Source organism: Pipistrellus kuhlii, unplaced genomic scaffold (assembly GCF_014108245.1).
Source record: "Pipistrellus kuhlii isolate mPipKuh1 unplaced genomic scaffold, mPipKuh1.p scaffold_m20_p_3, whole genome shotgun sequence".
Classification (NCBI taxonomy): Eukaryota; Metazoa; Chordata; class Mammalia; order Chiroptera; family Vespertilionidae; genus Pipistrellus; species Pipistrellus kuhlii.
In genome coordinates, this window is record NW_023425529.1 from 37,874,134 (window position 1) to 37,892,718 (window position 18,585).

Sequence of the window (18,585 nt, forward strand, 5' to 3'; positions counted from 1 at the left end):
GTTTTGCAAGTTTTGTTGTGAACTTTTAATGTTTCCTAACAACGGATTGTGCAAACCAATAAGCAATGGACAAAGTGGTTGAGAACCACCCACATACCCCATTTCCAGAAAGAACAACTGTTTTTATTTCCATGTTTCTGACCCATTGGTTTGCTAGTTAGCCAACTCAAATTTTTTAATTCTGTTTTCCCTCAACTTAATATGAGGAGCAAGCAGGTAATAAGAACAATTAGTCAATGTTTTGCTTTATTTTTCTATTATAATATATAAGTAAGAGAAATTTAAGACATTCTAAAGCATTTCTGGCTCTGTCCACTTTTTGGTTCTGAAACATATAAAATGAACATAGGTCTCAGCCTTTATTAATCCTATTATTCACTTTCAAAATCAGCATATATTTTATTTTTCCAGCTTTATTGTGGTATTCTTGACAAATGAAAATTGTATATAGCCTGGCTACCATAGCTCAGTGGTTGAGCATCAACCTACAAACTAGAAGGTCACAGTTCAATTCCCAGTCAGGGCACATGCCCAGATTGCGAGCTGAATCCCGGTGGGGAGGGGAACATGCAGGAGGCAGCCAATTGATGATTCTCTCTCATCATTGATATTTCTATCTCTCTCTTCCTCTCTGAAGTCAATAAAGTATATATACTTAAGGTATTTAACTTGATGGCTTAATATAGGTACAAATTGTGAAATGATTACTATAGTCAAGCTATTTAATAAATCCAACACTTCACATAGTTACATTATTATTTTATTTGTTTGTTTGTTTGTTTGTTTGTTTGTTTGGTATAGTAATAGAGGGATTCGCTCAGCTAGGAAGCTTTAACAACACCCAAATTTCAAATTTTTAAAAATTTTTAAAAAAGACTATCAGTATATAGTATCAGGAATGACTAGACTGTACTTTAGCTTTAAGGAAAAGAAATAAAAACTTAAACTGAATCAAGTTCTATTTGTGTGTTATGGTATTATCAGAGTCCTTTAGGTCAGCAGTGAGCCAAGAATAAGACTTGAAACATCATAATGTTTCTCCTACTGTTCTGCGGAAAGGAATATTGTGTTCCAGATGATGTCAGATATTTTCCTCTACTGGCTATTCATATATCAGGGAAGTTTGTTGACGATTTTTGTGAAGGTCACCCAACCTGTTTTCCTTGCACTAACTCCATGCTTCTGTAGCAGCTTTTATATTTTGACCTTTTGTTTCTTGCCTGAATTTGCCTTTTAGAAGGTAAAGCACAGTGACAATCTACATATTACAACTACATACCAGTTTCTATTGCAGAATGTCTTTTTATGATTAATAAAATCACACTCTGGTTTATACCTAAAGCTTTTGAAAGTTTAGCATGAATTAAATCTTTAGAGACTGATCATTTCAGGCTGCCATGCTGAAATCTAAGCCCTAGACTAGGATTCTGTCTCCTGTATAGCCTAGTATTTCTACTAGTAAGAGCTAAGTGGTAGCTCCACCTTTTCTAAGAATTAAAAATTAACTAATGCTATGGTGGTAATCATTTTACAATACATAAATGTATCAAATCAACACATTGTACACTTTAAACTGTTCTACCATTTAAACTTACACAATCTTTTATGTCAATTATATCTCAATAAAACTTGGGGTGGGGAATTAAAAATTTAAACAGGGTCTACATCCTTAGCACCTCACTTATAAAATGTCTCAAAAATAAAACAACTTTTATTATAAGGAGATGCATATCCCCATCATATATTTTAGAAGAAGAGTAGCAGCCAGCCCAAACCGGTTTGGCTCAGTGGATAAAGCGTAGGTCTGCGGACTGAAAGGTCCCAGGTTCGATTCTGGTCCAGGGCATGTACATTGGTTGTGGGCACATCCCTGGTAGGGGGTGTGCAGGAGGCAGCTGATCGATGTTTCTCTCTCATCAATGTTTCTAGCCTCCTATCCCTCTCCCTTCTTCTCTGTAAAAAATCAATAATATTGATATATATATATATATATATATATATATATATATATATATGAGTAGCATCCATCTTTATAATAACAGAGTTTGACTATTTTAAGTTAGCAAGTGTCCTTAAAAATTTTTAAATGCTAAAAAAAATTTTTAAAAATTTGAAATGCTGACCAGTATGTTTAAAAAATCACACAAAACTCAATATCACTTCCATTAGTGGCATTCTTTGGTGAAATATTCTTAAATCAATGCATAAGGGAACATGTAATAATTTACTCTGTTAAACATATTAGGAAGCCTTGCCATACAACATTCCTTTTTTGACCAAGAAAGATCAATAATATCTGCCTTTAAATAGTTAGACCTCGCAAATGTCAAAGGAGCTCTGAAAACTCACCTTTCCATAAAAACAATTAAAAAGCTGGCAAAAAATGGTCGAAGTTGACTTTTTCAGAACTGGAAACGAACCAAAGGTTTGCGGCAAACAAGGAAACCAGCTGAATCTCAGTAAGAGGAAGCTTTGTGGCGTATTAACTTACCCTAGTCTCTCATTCCTTGTTCAATGGTAGCCTTGAAAAATAACAGCCCACATTCTTGGTACCAGAGAGAAAACAGCTAGAGCTTTTTCAAAGCCTTATTCTGAAAGAAATGTAATTATTTGATCTTTCTGGCAGTTCCCTGGAAGACTCCATTCAAGGGCTTCTCTTTATTTGACCTAAATCTCACCTAGCACTAAAAGCTTCTCTCTGGAGTCATTTGTCAAAAACATTTACTGGCAAATATTGTAATCACAGCTGTCTGAGGTGATAAATAACAGTTGGGACAAACAATAGGCTACCCAAAAAGCTTAAAAGAAAAAGCTGAGGAGCAAGATATCCATTACAGCTTTGAAAATCCCCAACATATTCAACATATGGAACCTACAAAGCCATGTGTGTATGGAAGGCCAAGCACATGCTCAACATAAAAAGGACCTGAGAAGGCTCTAAGCTTTACCCCTGGTTGACCTTCAGGCTCCATACAAGCAAGAAGTAAAGACTAAGGCAGAGTCAAAACTGCAGTGGGAGGTGTCTTGACATGTATACAGAGCTCCTTGCAAATACTGGGAGATTTATTGGTTACAGATGTTTAAGGAAGTTTGTCCAAATTCATTAGCTGATGATGAATCTGAGTAGAGATTTCAGTGGCCACACAACATTAATTAACAAATGAATTAGGTTACAGAATTAGGTTACTTAAGTCACCAAAAAAACAAACAAACAAAAAACAGCAAGTAAAACAATTAGCAACCACAGCAAACATTGGGGAGGGGACAGAGTCTGATTTCCAGAATCGTCACATTATATTTTTCAAATGCTCACTTTTCAACAAAAATGGCATACAAAGAAACAACCAAGTATGACCAATACATACCCAGGGAAAAAAATCAACAGAAATAGTATCCGAGGAAGCCTACATGTTATACTTACTAGACTAAGAATTTAAATTGGCTATTTTAAACATGTTCAAAGAGCTAAAGGGAATTATATCTAAAGAACTAAAGGGAAGAGCAGACCAAGGGAGGAGGGTGTCATGGGCTAAGACATACAGAGGCTAATGGGCAAAAGTTAGATTTTATTCTAAATGTCACCAGAAATCATTACCACTACATACCAGTATACACTGAGTGGCTAGATAATTATAATCTCCGAATGCATAATCTGGCAACTCAGTGTGTGTGTGTGTGTATACAGGCCTGGTACATGAATTCATGCATGGATAGGGTCTGGCCAACCTGGCCATGGGGAGGGCACCTGGGCCATTGTTCTGCCTGCCTGCTGGTTGGACTCCTGGTCAAGGGGAGAATTTGCACATTAGCCTTTAATTATATAGGATATGCAGAGTAGCCAGATTATGTGTTCAGAGATCATAATAATCTGGCCACTCAGTATATAATACTCATGAAGTTTGTTGACTGGATGAGGGGAAAATATTTTATTCCAATTTACATCATTCAATGCAAACTATACCCAGTTGTGTCTACACATGAATTATTTGTGGAACTGATTCCTGGGTCTACCTACTGTCTCAAAATCTCTGGATGTGAAGCCCTAGAACCTATAAGTCAGTACTTTTTATAATGTACTAGAAGACTGGTGCATGACATTCATTCACTATGAGAGGGGGTCCCCTCAGCCCAGCCTGTGCCCTCAGTCCGGGACTCTTCAGGGGATGTCTGACTGCCAGCTTATACCCGATCCCTCTGGGAGCACACTGACCACCAGGGGGCAACTCCTGCATTGAGCGTCTACCCCCTGGTGGTCAGTGGGGTCATAGCAACAGGTTATTCTGTAGTTTGGTAGATTTGCATATTGAGTTTTATTATATAGGATGGCTGTACAGTATTTGCAAAAAAAGGTGAGGATACAATCAATTACAATGTTAGTTCCATGTGGAAATCCCTTAACTTTTATGAACGTTTTAGTATATCAGTCCTTTTAAGGACAATTCTCCATCTTTTGTAAAACTGCTACCAAATACATTCTTTTTGTAAGAAGCCCTAATAAGAATGAATTTGATACTGAATTACAGAGTGTATTCAATATTTGAATAGGCTAGTCCCTTACACAGGGGTCCTCAAACTTTTTAAAGTGGGGGCCAGATCACGGCCCCTCAGAGAGTTGGAGGGCCGGACTATATGAACTACTAATTCCTACTGTAACACCTCGGCTGCGCTCACTGCCCAAAAAACCTGGCGGGCCGGATCAGACTCCTCTGCGGGCCGCATGTGGCCCGCGGGCCTTAGTTTGAAGACACCTGCAAGTATTGTATGTTGCTCCCCTATTGTACTGGGTGTTTCTATCACAATGGGAATTGTATAACTCATGGCATTTCCACAATTGCTGCAGCAGTGGTAATTTCTCATCTAAATGAAGCACTCTTGAATCAACTTGTCTAGATTTCAAACTACTTAAAGTCCTTTTTGGTTTAGACAGGTTAATTAACAAATGAATAAATGAATGGGATTTCAAACCTATCACCAGACACTGCATTATGTAGAATTGCCCAAACATTTAAAAAAAGATTAGACTAAAAAAAAAATCAACACAATTTAAAGAGAAAAAAATTTTATTGCAATATAAAATGCACTTATAAAATGTCCACAGAAGACATAATTCTTCAATGCTATATAAATTTATTGGGAATACATTATTCACCTTCTATTGTTATGATGACACCACCTAAAATATACTGTAAACGATGAGTTACACTCTATAACAAATGCATCACTGATTTTTCAACAATCATTAGTTTAATAATTAGTTTTAAGATTCTATAATCACATCTATATTCTGGAATGTCCATTTACTTTCATGTAGTGTAGTGGAATTTAGAGTATAATTGCACATGGATAGTAGAGAAAAACACGTTCACTGCTAAATTATTTTATGACAGGTTAACAATCTTCCTGACTAAAAACAACAGCTTCAGGATTCTCAATGCAGGATTTTGTATGTATGTTGTGTCTACGTGTGCACCCATGAAACAACTTAAAATATATCTTTAGTAAACAAGTGCAACATTACTGTTATTTTGCATAAACATAATAGTCTGATTAATTGTAAACAAACAAAAACCCACACAAATACTCTTATTTAATTCTAGGGGGGGAAAAATCTGTCAACCTATAATTATTCTAATATGCTTTACTTGAACACACAACGAATTTCTAAAAGGTGCATATATTACCTTAGGTAATAATGTGTAAAAGTGAGTGTTTTGTATTTTATACTATGAAATATGCATTTCTGATACTGTTTTATGCAGCATAAAGTTTAGATTAAAAAATTCTAAATTCTGGATCCCCACAGTTCATTTAGAAAAACCTCCAAGTTATGGCTCTCGCAGCAGGTTTAATAGATTAAACATGATGAAGTGTTCTAGCTTCCTCTATTTCAAGTATCAAAGAAAAAATGAGGCTCAAAATCTCTGTAGGTTGTAGATAAAAATGCAAAGCTTTGGAAAAACAGTTAAATGTGTCTTGAAATAAGATGTAAATTGAAACAAGATTCTTTAGGGTTCATCTGTGTTAGGCCAACTACTGGGACTTTAAATCTGAATATTTGTTCCAAAGTGATAGAGAATACAATTTGCTTATAATATATGGTTTTGTAGAGAAATCAATCTTGATGTTTTCAATATTACTTTAAATATTTGCTTTGGAATTATATTAATAATATATTACATTCAATTGAACGTAAATATTTGACCTCTCACTACTTACAATGAAATGACTTACTTTTGAAATAGAAATATTTTAAAGCATTAGAAAGAGAATTTATTAAAGCTGTATAAATATGTCTTTCAATTACATGAGAAATCCTGCAGTACAGAAAATTTCTTGTACCCTTAAGGTTTCAGAGTGAGCTGATCTTCTGAAATTTTAATGCCATTTAAAAAAACAAAAAGTGAAATAACTGCTGCAAGAAAGTACTGTTTCTAAAAGTTGCAAACATGATCCCACTCTGAGAGTTAGCCTGCTCCTCAAAGTAAGCAAGTTTCCACCTCTTCTTAGGCACACTAATTTTCAGTTTAGAAAATAACCTAACCTTTTTTTTCTTTATTGATTAAGGTATTACATAATCCTTAAGTAGTATGAATATTTTAAGGCCTTTCTCCCTTAAAGAAAAAAGTTTATGTATCACTACATAGTAATAAGAAGTACATCTTACTTTCAGACATTAGACTTTCTGGAATTGGCCCAACTGTATAAAACTTGAAGAATTCTGTGAAAGTGTGGAATCATCACTCTGAAAACTGTGACAAAATTAAACATCACTATATTGAACCCTTTTCTAGCTTCAACTCAAAAATAGAAATCATGAGACTTCTATAACATTAATTTTAAAAACACACAGAAGTGAAAAGTGCTATTTTTCAAAAAGTTCAATTTTTTTCTCTACTACATATCAACATGGAATGATTTTAGTTCTCCTGTACTAAAAGTTGGACTTTTAAAAAACTAGTATTGTAACACTTAATATAATGATATTAATCAGTAGTGGCTTCAGTTTCAGCTGGACCCCTGATTAGTCTTCGAATTCCCCTTTTTCCTGCAGGACCTTTAGGTTTTGCAAAACTTTGCTTATGTGCATGCTGCTTGGGGTGTACTTCTTCATAAAGGAAGTCCGCAGTTAGCTCATCCCCATTGTCTATCTCAATCTATAAAAGAAGAAATGAGTAAAGAGTAATGCAAAATGAAAAGTACACCATGCAAAACCTTAATGAGCACTTGAAATGTGGCCAGTGTTATTCAGAAACTAAATTTTAAATTTAATTTTAATTTATATTAAAATTTAAGTAGCCACATACAGTTTGTGGCTACATATTATAGATCTATAGGGAGACAGATCATGATAGGAGTGGAGGAGATCCTAATGATTTATGATGAGAACAAGAAAAAGCTTTTATTTATAAATCACACATCACAAACTACGTGGAAAGGCAATACAAATCTAGCAAAAACTGAAAAACTTTTATTTATTTTATTTTTTTAAAGGTTATTTGTTATTATTTCTTTTTTTAAATATATTTTATTGATTTTTTACAGAGAGGAAGGGAGAGGGGTAGAAATAAGAAATATCAATGAGAGAGAAACAACAATCAGCTGCCTCCTGCATACCCCCTACTGGGTAAACGCCAGCAACTAAGGTACATGCCCTTGACCAGAATCGAACCCGGGACCCTTCAGTCCACAGGCCTACGCTCTATCCACTGAGCCAAACTGGTTTTGGCAGAAACTTAAAAACCTTTAAATAAATAGGCAGGCATTGGATAACTATTGATAAGATAAATTAGATAAAATAAATTACATAAGCAGGTAGGCAAATACCTTTCTAATGACATCCATCTGTAGTTGTCTTTCTACAATTTCTAGCAGAGGACTCTTGCAGCTAGAATACAGCATCCGTTCTCTTATACTGCATGTGTATCCAGGCATTGAATAAATAAAAACTGTGTTAAAAAGTAACAATAAATACAATTAGCAGCATAGCAATTAAAGCAAATACTAAACCTCATAAAACTATAAACAAGCCTTCTGGGCAAGAAATAAGCAACATGTTAAAAACAATGTGTCACATACCTATGGACTCCAAGTAGTCTCCTTCATGGGAATGTTTATACAGAAAGAAATGGTAGCGGGCTGAATCCTTGGGAATCCTCTTTGGCAAATCTTTTAGTTCTGTATTTGTTGTGTTGGCCAAAATTATAATTTCATTTTTTATGTCTATTTCCTGTCAATAAGAAACAAAGTATACTCATTAAAACAGATACAAAGATATTTAAAAGTGATAATTAAAATACCAGGAGACAAGGGGAAACATACACGTTTGACTTTTTCACATGAACGTATTATATACTGCTTTTAAAGTTGAAAAATATGGGTAAGAATAATCAGGCAGCAAATAAAACAGTTTGAAAATCTATTAAAAACATACCTTCTCTAAGCCATAAGCTATCAAAAAAGAGTAGTCATTTCATAATAATCATTATAGGTCTTACCAATTGCACATAGTTGAGCTGTCTGTTACTCAATTTTTCCAAAGCTTGAAAAGCTTCTCGAGAAATAGGAAATGCCACTCCTTGCAGTGTTTGATGCTTAGTGTCCACACTCACGTCAGTTTGTACCTAAGTATGACAGATTTAATGTACGGATAAATTTTCAGCATTTAGCCGTGTCATATGGCAGATATAACAAATCCCAACTTCTATAAAGTGTCATTCCACCCTTGCCCATTTCAATGTAATTAAAATGAACACTTAAAACACTACAAACTGAAAAAGCAAGTGATCTTTCACATTTGTTAATGTCCTGCTAGCACTTTGTCAGCATGCACAGTGCATGACACATCTCTATGAAAATGTGGGGAGTGAATGTAAGTGTTAATGGGGTTTTAATTTACGTTTGGCACAACTGCAGTGAGCGACATCAGCTCTCTGAAGTGTCTTCATATTACATGTTTAATTATCAAATTTTACTTGATAAGATTTATGGATAGTAACATATATATAAAATATGTATAGAGCTTTATTTTGTTCTGCTAGACATAAAATGTAACACAAATACCATGCACTAAATTCAAAGGAGTACACACAGTATACAAAGACACACACACACAGCTCAACAAAGTATACTACTGCAGAAGTTCCAGACTCAGAGCTTTCATTACTAAGAACATGGGCGTACATGTATTGGAAGAAGAGTACTTCAAGAAAGCTTTCAATGCATGTTTAAGACTTTTATACTCAATAAATGATAGCTTATATAGGGTCTCATTTGCAGTGTTGCAACAAAAAATCAAATAGAAGTTCTACTTCAAAAAAAATGAATGGAGATTCTACAGCATAAATGATATTGGGTAATGAAAACATTATAGAACATGTGCAAATGCATACCCCAATATGATCCTCTGGGTTCTGATTGCAAGGAATAAAACAAACTATCAAACTTGTAAAAAAAAAAAATCACATAAAGTACCTACTCAAATTACTTGAGTTAATATAAAAATAGATCCTTGCTATCAGGTTATTTTAAAGAATATTCAATCCTTTCCAGACTTACTCCTATTAGTCTGTTAATCAGACTAATGAATAGTAGCTTCTGCTATTTGGTTTTTTTTGTTTTTTTTTTTACTTGTTCTTTTCTATAAATTCCAGTAGAAATACCATAGCTTTTTCTAACTTGTAATTAGAATGGATGCAGTAAACACATTAAAAATGATAAACTATAATATGGAATTTATTAACTCAAATATGCTAAATAAGTATATATATATAAACACCATCCAAGTAGCATTCACAGAAGTTAGTTTATAGAGCTTCTAGAACTCCTTAACATCCTATAGCATTTATATTTTATTCTCTTTAGTCATCACTATTCTCTGACATAACATAAAAAAAACCTGCTTTAGGGAAACTCAATATATGTAATATTCCTTGCACTAAATGGGTAACATATACTTTTTCCATATTGTAGTATCTAAAGTACAAAGTTAAAAACAATTGTGCTTACAACAGGAAGATTTACTCTTCTGTCACATACAATATAAAGACAAAAGAAAGCTACTCATGAAATTGGCATGAAGTTTAATATTCACTTTTAACCTTTTTCCTGAAAACACATTGAGCAGTCTTGTCTCTAAACTAAGGAGAATAATGTAAGCCACCTAATCTATTTATTGTCTAGTTATCTCTATGTCTATTAGTCTATTATTAATTAATAATATATTTCCAAACACTTAAAAGCTTGCAACAGTTTCAAAATGGCAATTTACCTCATTAATTTTAATTTGTCGTAATTCTTCCTCAGCTGCAGTCAATGGGGCAGGAGAAGATTGTGACAGCAAGTACTTTTTATATCCATGTAATGACACATCTTCCTATAAGCAAAGAAATGCACTATTATTAGTTATCCTTAAGTCAAACCTCAGTGCAAATTGTCAATTTAACAGAAAAGAAAAATTTTTCATTGAAAATAAAACTATCAAAAATTCTACTATTTTTCCTTATTTTTTAAATCCTCAAATTCTATAGGTTTCAGACAATCTACTCTTCATGTCCTAAAGTCTTACAGTTACCAAGTCTTTTTATGAGTGTGCTGATGGTGAGGGCCAGCCACAGGATGAACCAGTCATGCTGTAAGTCTAAAGGAAGCCTGCCCTGTAATTATTTAACAATCAACATATCCAGGTTATGAATTCTTATCATGATGACATAGTTCCTCTGTAATCATTCATGGAGAATAATAAAAGTTCTTTATTTCAAAGAAAAAAATAATCCAGAAGTCTACTCTTTATCAGAATTTTGTGGTTTGGAAGACCGAGGATAGAATTTAAAAATGAAGCTATTTTACAATTAATGACGAATAAGCAATCACTTTTAATCTTGTTTTCTATATCCCAGATTATAATACTTTCTGAAACAGGAGAGAGGTCTAGACAAAGGTCTAGACAACAAAACCGTGTTCACACCGCGGTGGTGAGGCTTGCCCGGCTGGGAATGGCTGGGGGTGGGGTATGTGTGTGTAGGAGTCAGTAGGGGGAAAAGGAGACATATGTAAAACTTGAGACAAAAAAAACCCAAAAAACCTGTTCAAAAAATATATTTCAATTTCCTTTTAAAACAAAGTAAATTCCTAATCATAATTTAACTAATTAAAATACCGTATTTTTCGGACCATAAGACGCACTTTTTTCCCCCCAGAAGTGGGGGGAAAAAGTCCCTGCGTCTTATGGTCCAAATATAGCCTACACATATACTTTAAAAAAAAAGGTTTTTTACTTGCCCGGCTCTAAAATGGTTCTAAATGCTGCTGTTTACTTTACAGGGTTGATTACATGTGTTTATGACTGTGATGTTGGGTTTTAATGCACATAAAATATTTTAGGACACTATTTGTTTCAGAATCTTTTTTTCTTCATTTCCCTTCTCTAAAAACTAGTGCGTCTTATGGTCCGGTGCGTCTTATGGTCCGAAAAATACGGTACATTAATCAATCAACTAATTGTTCCAATTAACTATCAAACCAATTTACCTGCCTCAATGTTCTGATTTAAATAAAACAGTTACTGCTTCCACAACTTGGGTATAAATGTCCATAATATCTAAAAAATATTTTATCAAGTAGTCTCTAATTTTTCTGAGCCTATTTCACTATCATTAAAATGAAATGGTTGAACTAAATGAGGGGTTGAATGAGAGCATCTCTGAGGTATATTCTAGTTTTTGAAGTCTAACAAAGTAGATTCCAAAATATTTTTTAAAGGATAAGTGTAATGTTTCAGTTAACTTAGCTATCATATGAAATATAGCAATATTTTCTCTCTTAATTCTTGTTTACAGATTCATCAATCTGAATTCATATCAATTACCCATTACTTAGGAGTTCTTCCATCAGGTACAATTATAAAGGTATAAGTTTTGTACCTTTACTGTTCCAAACACTTCATCTTTAATGTGGCCACCTCCGAACTCCTTTTTCAGAGTTGCTCTTGTTGCTGCATACAACATTTTTTGACGAACCTATTAAAATGTAAAAGTTTGCTTACAAGTTTATAGATAAAAACTACTATTACAAAAGAAAGCACTTTCTAAATATATTAAAATCTTCAAGCACATTAAAAATGAACTGTAATAAAGCTGAAATCCACTGACTGTAATTTATTAAAGTATGTATCTACAAATAAACATTATAACACCAGTGTCTAAACTATCCGGGCTATTAAGGTAGATTTTACTTTTCAAAAAGTAGAAAATAATCTAAATTTTTATGAATTAGTAATTTTTTAAAGTATGAAATGAGTTCAAGAAAAAAAAACCCTACTTAAGACACTATTTTAAAATATGAGGAAGAAAAAATTGAAATGAAGTAACCTTGCTACAGACATATTACTAAAAGCAAATCTAGATTAGATATTACTAATTAAGATAAAATGTTTATGACATATCAATGGTATTTGTGGGGTATATAGGGGACATATGGGATATACCTATGGTATACCCATAGGAGGGAAACATAAATGAAAAGAACTACAATATATACTATAATTAAAGACTCTAATAACATCTACAGAAAACCAATAGAAATTGCCCACCAACAGAAATCAATTCATAATCCTGTATGGTCAAATCCAATATTTCTTTCAGATAGGATATATGAAATTAAAGAGGAGGATAACTTTTGAGAATGATATCTAGATAACTTTAAAAATTGTAGTTTTTCTACAAGAAACAAGAGAATTACTGTTTTAAACAAGAGAATTAGTGTTTAAAACATTAGCACTAGTAGTATCCATATATTACTTTTGTCTTTTGTTTTATTAGTCAATCTAGTCAATTTTAACTTTACCAAAAAACAAAACAAACAAACAAAAAAACCCTGTATCACTTGAATGGCAGCTGTTAAGAATATTTAATGTAATGTTCAATTAATTCTCAGAATTATTACAATTATTACTCTCAGACCAAAGTAGTTAGCTTTATTCTTTAGAGGTCCACAGTAATTTATAATTTCTACAGATTTTAAAGTTCAAATCAATAATAATTCTATTGATTTCAAGGGTAAGACATCTGAATCTAAGCACATTACTCCTAATTCCACATTACCAATCCAAGGATTTTCTCCATGGTCATGCTCTTCTATGGAAAATGATTGTTGCTTCTTAACTTTCTTTTAGCCTAGAAATATTTTAGAAAAAGAATTCTAGCGTTTGATGTTAACAAGTTACAAACAAGTTACTTACATGAGAATGATCTGGAGACCATGCAATGAATATCCACTCATATCCCTGGGCATTCTGAGAATCTAACCTGAACAGTATATAGCACGGCTGCTTGTCCTCCAGCAGGGGTAAAACAAAGGAATCATAATCCTTGTCCCAGGAATCTGAAGGCTGACTACACGATCCAATCACAAGTTTCTCTATGAAGAATAATTTTTTAAAAATACATAAATGGTTTGAAAAACCAAATGATAGAGTAACAAAGAATATAAGAATAAATTTAGTTATTTCCTGATTACTATTATTCACATCAAAAAGTTGAAAGTAAAATGGGTGCTACACAAAAAATAATTATGATATAAAATAGTATTAAAAAACGATACAAAAATGTTATGACTCACATGGTTAAAATAATGTTGTTTAATAAAAAACACAAAAAGGGAAAAGATAAAAATGACCATAAATAGTTGTTCTAGATGGTTGAAGAATGGGTGGTTATATTTCCTAAAATGTTTAGTATTTTAAAATATATTTAAATAAGTGTACTACCACTCAAACGATAATTTCTGATATTTATTCTTTGTAATTTCCTCATTTAAAAGATTTTCTCAAGACAAAAATAAAACTAGAAAATAATGATTTAGGAAACAGCGTCATTTTCCTTCTGTATTAGAGATATTAGTCAAACTTTACCACTTTAGTCAGTTAAGAAGTGATGGTATTTAAAATTTTAACTCAGCATTTCTAAAATATGCTGCTTTACAGTTTATTCCTTTTCAGTGTGGTAATATATGTAAAACAACTGCATATTTTCAAACTATTCTGGCCTTTTTAATATGTAAGTAGAAAATAGAGAGCAAATATATTTACTTCCAATTTATGAGAGGACAAGTTATTTTTCTAAAGCAAAATATTTCAAGGTATTTAAAAGATGGACCTGGAGAGCATTATGCTAAGTGAAATAAGGCAGTGGGAGAAAGACAAATATCACATGATCTCACTCATTTGCGGAATATAATGAACAACATAAAGAACAAAATAAGTCCAGAGACATGAAAGCATCAGACAGACTGTCAAACCGCAGAAAGAAGGCAGGGAAGGGGGGAAGAGATCAACCAAAGGACTTGTATCCATGTACCTCAATATATAAGGATGACCAATGGACACAGACACTAGAGGAGTGGGGGCATGTGCTGGGGTTGGAAACATGAAATTAGGCAAATGGAATATTTTAACCTGTTCATTTGTGATCAAGTAGTTATAAAATAAATTGTTCAAATTCAAATCTAGCAGAATTAAAATATTTTTCCACCCAAATTTTCCGATTATATATTTTGAAAGAATCAATGTAAAGTCTGTTACATTCTCAGAACTTTTTCCCAAAAGAAGGGGAATCATTTCTTCAGCACAGACTGCAGTCAAGTGGAGAAAACAGGAGAGTTTGAAATCCTCTGTCTCTAGTTCAAAACTAATTTCACTAAATAACTATTCACAAATAACTATTTTTTTTTATAATCCCATTACTGATTTCCATTCCAGAGGTAGAAGCTCTGACATTAGAAATGGATTGACATGCAGAAACTGAGACAAAAAGTAAAAGAGTAAGGGGTCACAACAAAAAACATCTTTCTCACCCTGGCCTGTTCGTCTCTGGCCTGCGGACAGAAGAGTCCCAGGTTCAATTCAGGTCAAAGGCACAGGCTCAGGTGGCGGGCTCCCTCCCCAATAGGGGGTGTGTGGGAGGCAGCCAATCACTGATTCTCTCTCATCATTGATGTTTCTCTCTCTCCCTGTCCCATCCCTCTCTGAAACATCTTTTCTCTTGCACTGAAAGTTAACTTCAGAATTCAGAAGATAAGCAGAGGCCCATGGGACACGCCCAAAATGGACAAGATCCAAGTTAGCTAAAGGCAAGCTTTTAACTTGCTTCACGGACAATGACTTAGAAGTTTAAAATCTAACACCCAGTAATTCAAGGACAACCAAAATATAAAAATGTTTAACTAACCATTTTCAATAGATATTTTCAGAAGTCTGTATTTTCCATTTCTTGCTCTGGCAAATACATCTTTCACATCTTCACTTGCTGTGGAAAAGATAAATATAAACCTATTTTCATACTTATGGATTAATACTTTCTAATGCTATTTAAGTGAAGAAAAATGAATTATAGTACAAAGCAATGTATCCTGAGTACGTGTAGCATCCTCTTCTTATCAGTAATTTAAACACAGTGGACACCGTACAGCTAGGAAATATGAACGTATTTTCAAAGTATGTGAATTCTAACTTGTTTTAACTAGATCATTCCACAGCAGAAGTAACACTGGGAGTGCTGGCCATGTGACTCGGTCGGCTGGAGCGTAGACCTGGAGGTGTCTCAGGGTTCCGTTCTGGGTCAGGGCACACACCCAGGCTGCCGGCTTGTCCTGGTTGCGGTGCTTACAGGTGGCAAGCAATGTTCTCTCTCACATCAATGTTTCTTTCTCTCCCTTTCCCTTCCTCTCTCTAAAATCAATTAAAAAACAAAATAAAAAAAGAAATAACACAGGCAGTGAATATATTATAGTTAGTCAAACCTAATACTGAACAAATTACAATTTTGAAAAATACCTTTGTCGTTTCTTTGAAAAAAAAAAAAAAAAGTTGAAAACCTGCCTTCATTCTCTTCTACTCCAATCCCAAACTTATGATAAACAAAAACACCTCTATCAATGTTCTACATCTTCTCGTAAAAAATAACACTAAATATAAGATATCCTATCTCGATTAAAGAAAAAGTCACTAAAACCCACTCAAGCTTTTCCTTATGTTTACATTTTTTTTTCTAACTAGCATTCCTCCAAATGCTGGAATAAGCTCCCTGCACAAATACATACTTAAAAAAAAAAAACCTAACCCCTGTGTTCCCATTAAAGCTTCCATTTCCTTCTTGGGTTGCACGCTTGACAGCAAAAACCATACTATGTCAAGACAGTGCTTGCGAGAAGGCGGCACAGGCGTCAGGGTTAATCATTTACACGTTGAAATGTGAAAACCACTGCGGACAAACACAACCACCAACGCTTTTAGAGTCGAAACTGTTTTGTTTATGTCCGTGCGCGCAGGGCAGGTGCGGGGTCCTGTCAAAAGACCCTTAAGTACAAAACCCAAAGACAATAACGTTCGCCCAGGGAAAAGATGCCTCGTCTGCTAACAGGAAGAAGAGCTTGTGTTTCTAACAGATCTCATTAAGCGATCTCGAGTAACCCCGGGGATATATTATTTGATGGCGATGAGAGGCCGGGCTGCCCATTCTCCGAGCAGGACGGGAGCTGAGCGGTAATTGCACATCCAGCGCCGGCTCGGGTCCCTCTAACTGACTTAACTACCCGGGTCCATCAGACGGCCCAGGTCTCCGGGGGGAGTAACTGGGGAAAAAGATCAACACACCCCCATCCCCGGCGTTTCACAACATACTAGCTCATGTTCCCGTTTTGGAAGAAAACACGGAAGAAGAGTTTGGAAACTCTTATGGAGATGACAACCATTCCAAAGCATTTTTTCTTTTTTTATACTCAAAAATCCGGTAACCATCTCCCTGGGACTATAACAAAACAAAACAAAAAAAATTATCCGTCTCTCTGCAGGAAAAGGAGCCCCGGTCGCCTGCACCTTCCCGGGTCTTGCCCGCCCGATGAACAGGGGGAAAGTTGGGGTTCCGTCGGGGGCGCTGGCAGGCACGCCCCCTTCCCCCACGCCGCCTCGGACACCGATCTCCTTGGCTCCGGCGAGTGTCCCGGCCGGTCGGCTACGTGGCGGCGGCCGGCCGGGCTGGGAGGGACGCAGGCCGGGAGCGCCCGGGATGCGGGAGCGCGGGGGTGGGGGACTCACAGGCCCGGCTCGCCCCGGCGCCGGACAGGCTCAGGCTCTCCGCGCGCTCCCGGCCGGACGTCGCCCAGCCCGGCCCGCCACCTGCCCGGCTCGCCCGGAGCCTCCCGGGAGCCCCTGCCCCGCGGGCCGCGCCGGGCGCCGTTACCTTGGATGCCGGTCTGGTGGGACATGGCGGCGGCCGCGGGCTCCCGGCTCCGGCGCTGAGGACGGCTAGCGGCCCCGGCCGGCGACTCCAGGAAGTGGAGACTCCGGGGCCGGCCCCGCGCGTCATCAGCCTGCGCCCCGCGGCCGCCGCGCCGCCCCGCCCCCCGAGCCGCCGGCGTCCTCGCGCGCCCCGACTTCCCGGCACCCCGCGCGCTCCCGCCGGCTTTCCCCACTGGCCCGGCGGCGGGGCTGCCTCCCTACGGCCCCGACTCCACCGGCGGCTCCCCGCCCCGGGTATCGCCCTCTGCAGTGGCCGCCGCTTCTCCTCTCCGCCTGGCGGAACACCCCCGAGCCGACCGGTGGCCGGGCTTCCAGCGACCCTGTCTTCCGTCCCCGCGTTCGCCGGTTCTGCAAGAGGAGGATGCTCTGGAACAGCAGTGACCGCTTCCCGGAACCTTCATGCTCAGCTTTAAAAAGACGTGCACAATATCTACTCCTGTAATCAATACAATTTAATGTGCAAGGTCACTGCCCGCCCCTTTAAAAAAAAAAAAGAGAGAGAATTAATATAGTATAGGTGGTCTCCTATCAAATTTTCCCACGCTTTTAAATTAATTTAATTTTCTTTTTTTATTTTTCAGTTGGGTTCATTGAGAGTCCAAGTTTTGCTTTTCATTCCAAAGAGAGTCCCTGAGAAAGAGAATATTAGCTGACTTAACTACGCGGGTCAATTCTCGTTGCAAACTATAATACTCTGCTTAAGATTTGCCCGCTTATTGTTTAGTTAAGCAATTATTCAATACTTACTTGATAAATTTTTAAAAATATATTTTATTGATTTTTCTTAGAGGAAGAGAGAGGGATAGAGAGCTAGAAACGTTGATGAGAGAGAAACATCAACCAGCTGTCTCCCACACCCCCTACTGGGGATGTGCCCACAACCAAGGTACTTGCCCTTGACCAGAATTGAACCTGGGACCTTTCAGTCCGCAGACCGACATTTTTCCACAGAGCCAAACCGGCTTTGGCTATTTACTTGATAAATTTGCAAGGTAACGGGAGATATTTAAAATTATTTCCCGTTTTTATTTTATTTTATGAACACTTGTTTCCCTTTTTAAGGGTAGTTTTGGTAATTATTTTTTAACTATTTTTTTCAGCCACCCCTAGATTATAGTTCTGGGCCTTGACCTGATAAATATACAAAATTGCAGTCTGCTTATCTTTGTTCGGGCCAATTAGGGCAAGTTAAATCCCTCTTCAAATACAATATTTTTAAATTATCGTTAACTTACAGGCAGGCATTTGCTTTTCTTTAGAAGGATCACAGCAAACATAGTTGCTGTGTTCTGTTT

The 18,585-nt window shown here is 36.2% G+C and overlaps 1 protein-coding gene and 1 long non-coding RNA gene across 3 annotated transcripts; one reads left to right on the forward strand and one right to left on the reverse strand.

Annotated features, from left to right (window-relative positions):
• Positions 1 to 5,042: 5,042 nt before the first annotated feature.
• On the reverse strand, positions 5,043 to 17,381 carry TWF1 (twinfilin actin binding protein 1). Of its 2 annotated transcripts, XM_036454533.1 has the most exons (10): positions 17,232 to 17,372; positions 15,827 to 15,899; positions 15,222 to 15,299; positions 13,235 to 13,413; positions 11,919 to 12,014; positions 10,268 to 10,372; positions 8,496 to 8,621; positions 8,077 to 8,227; positions 7,825 to 7,946; positions 5,043 to 7,154 (listed from the first exon to the last, which is right to left on the reverse strand). In XM_036454533.1, the coding sequence occupies exons 1-10, from the start codon at positions 17,355 to 17,357 to the stop codon at positions 6,984 to 6,986; spliced, it is 1,227 nt and encodes a 408-aa protein (XP_036310426.1). In that variant the 5' UTR covers positions 17,358 to 17,372; the 3' UTR covers positions 5,043 to 6,983. The 2 variants fall into 2 exon arrangements, with proteins under 2 accessions (XP_036310426.1, XP_036310427.1); XM_036454534.2 differs by lacking the exon at positions 15,827 to 15,899 and having other exon boundaries at positions 17,232 to 17,381.
• On the forward strand, positions 10,533 to 12,204 carry LOC118728236. Its single transcript, XR_004990836.1, has 2 exons — positions 10,533 to 10,630; positions 11,835 to 12,204. It is a non-coding gene; the product is annotated as an uncharacterized LOC118728236 (long non-coding RNA).
• Positions 17,382 to 18,585: the final 1,204 nt, after the last annotated feature.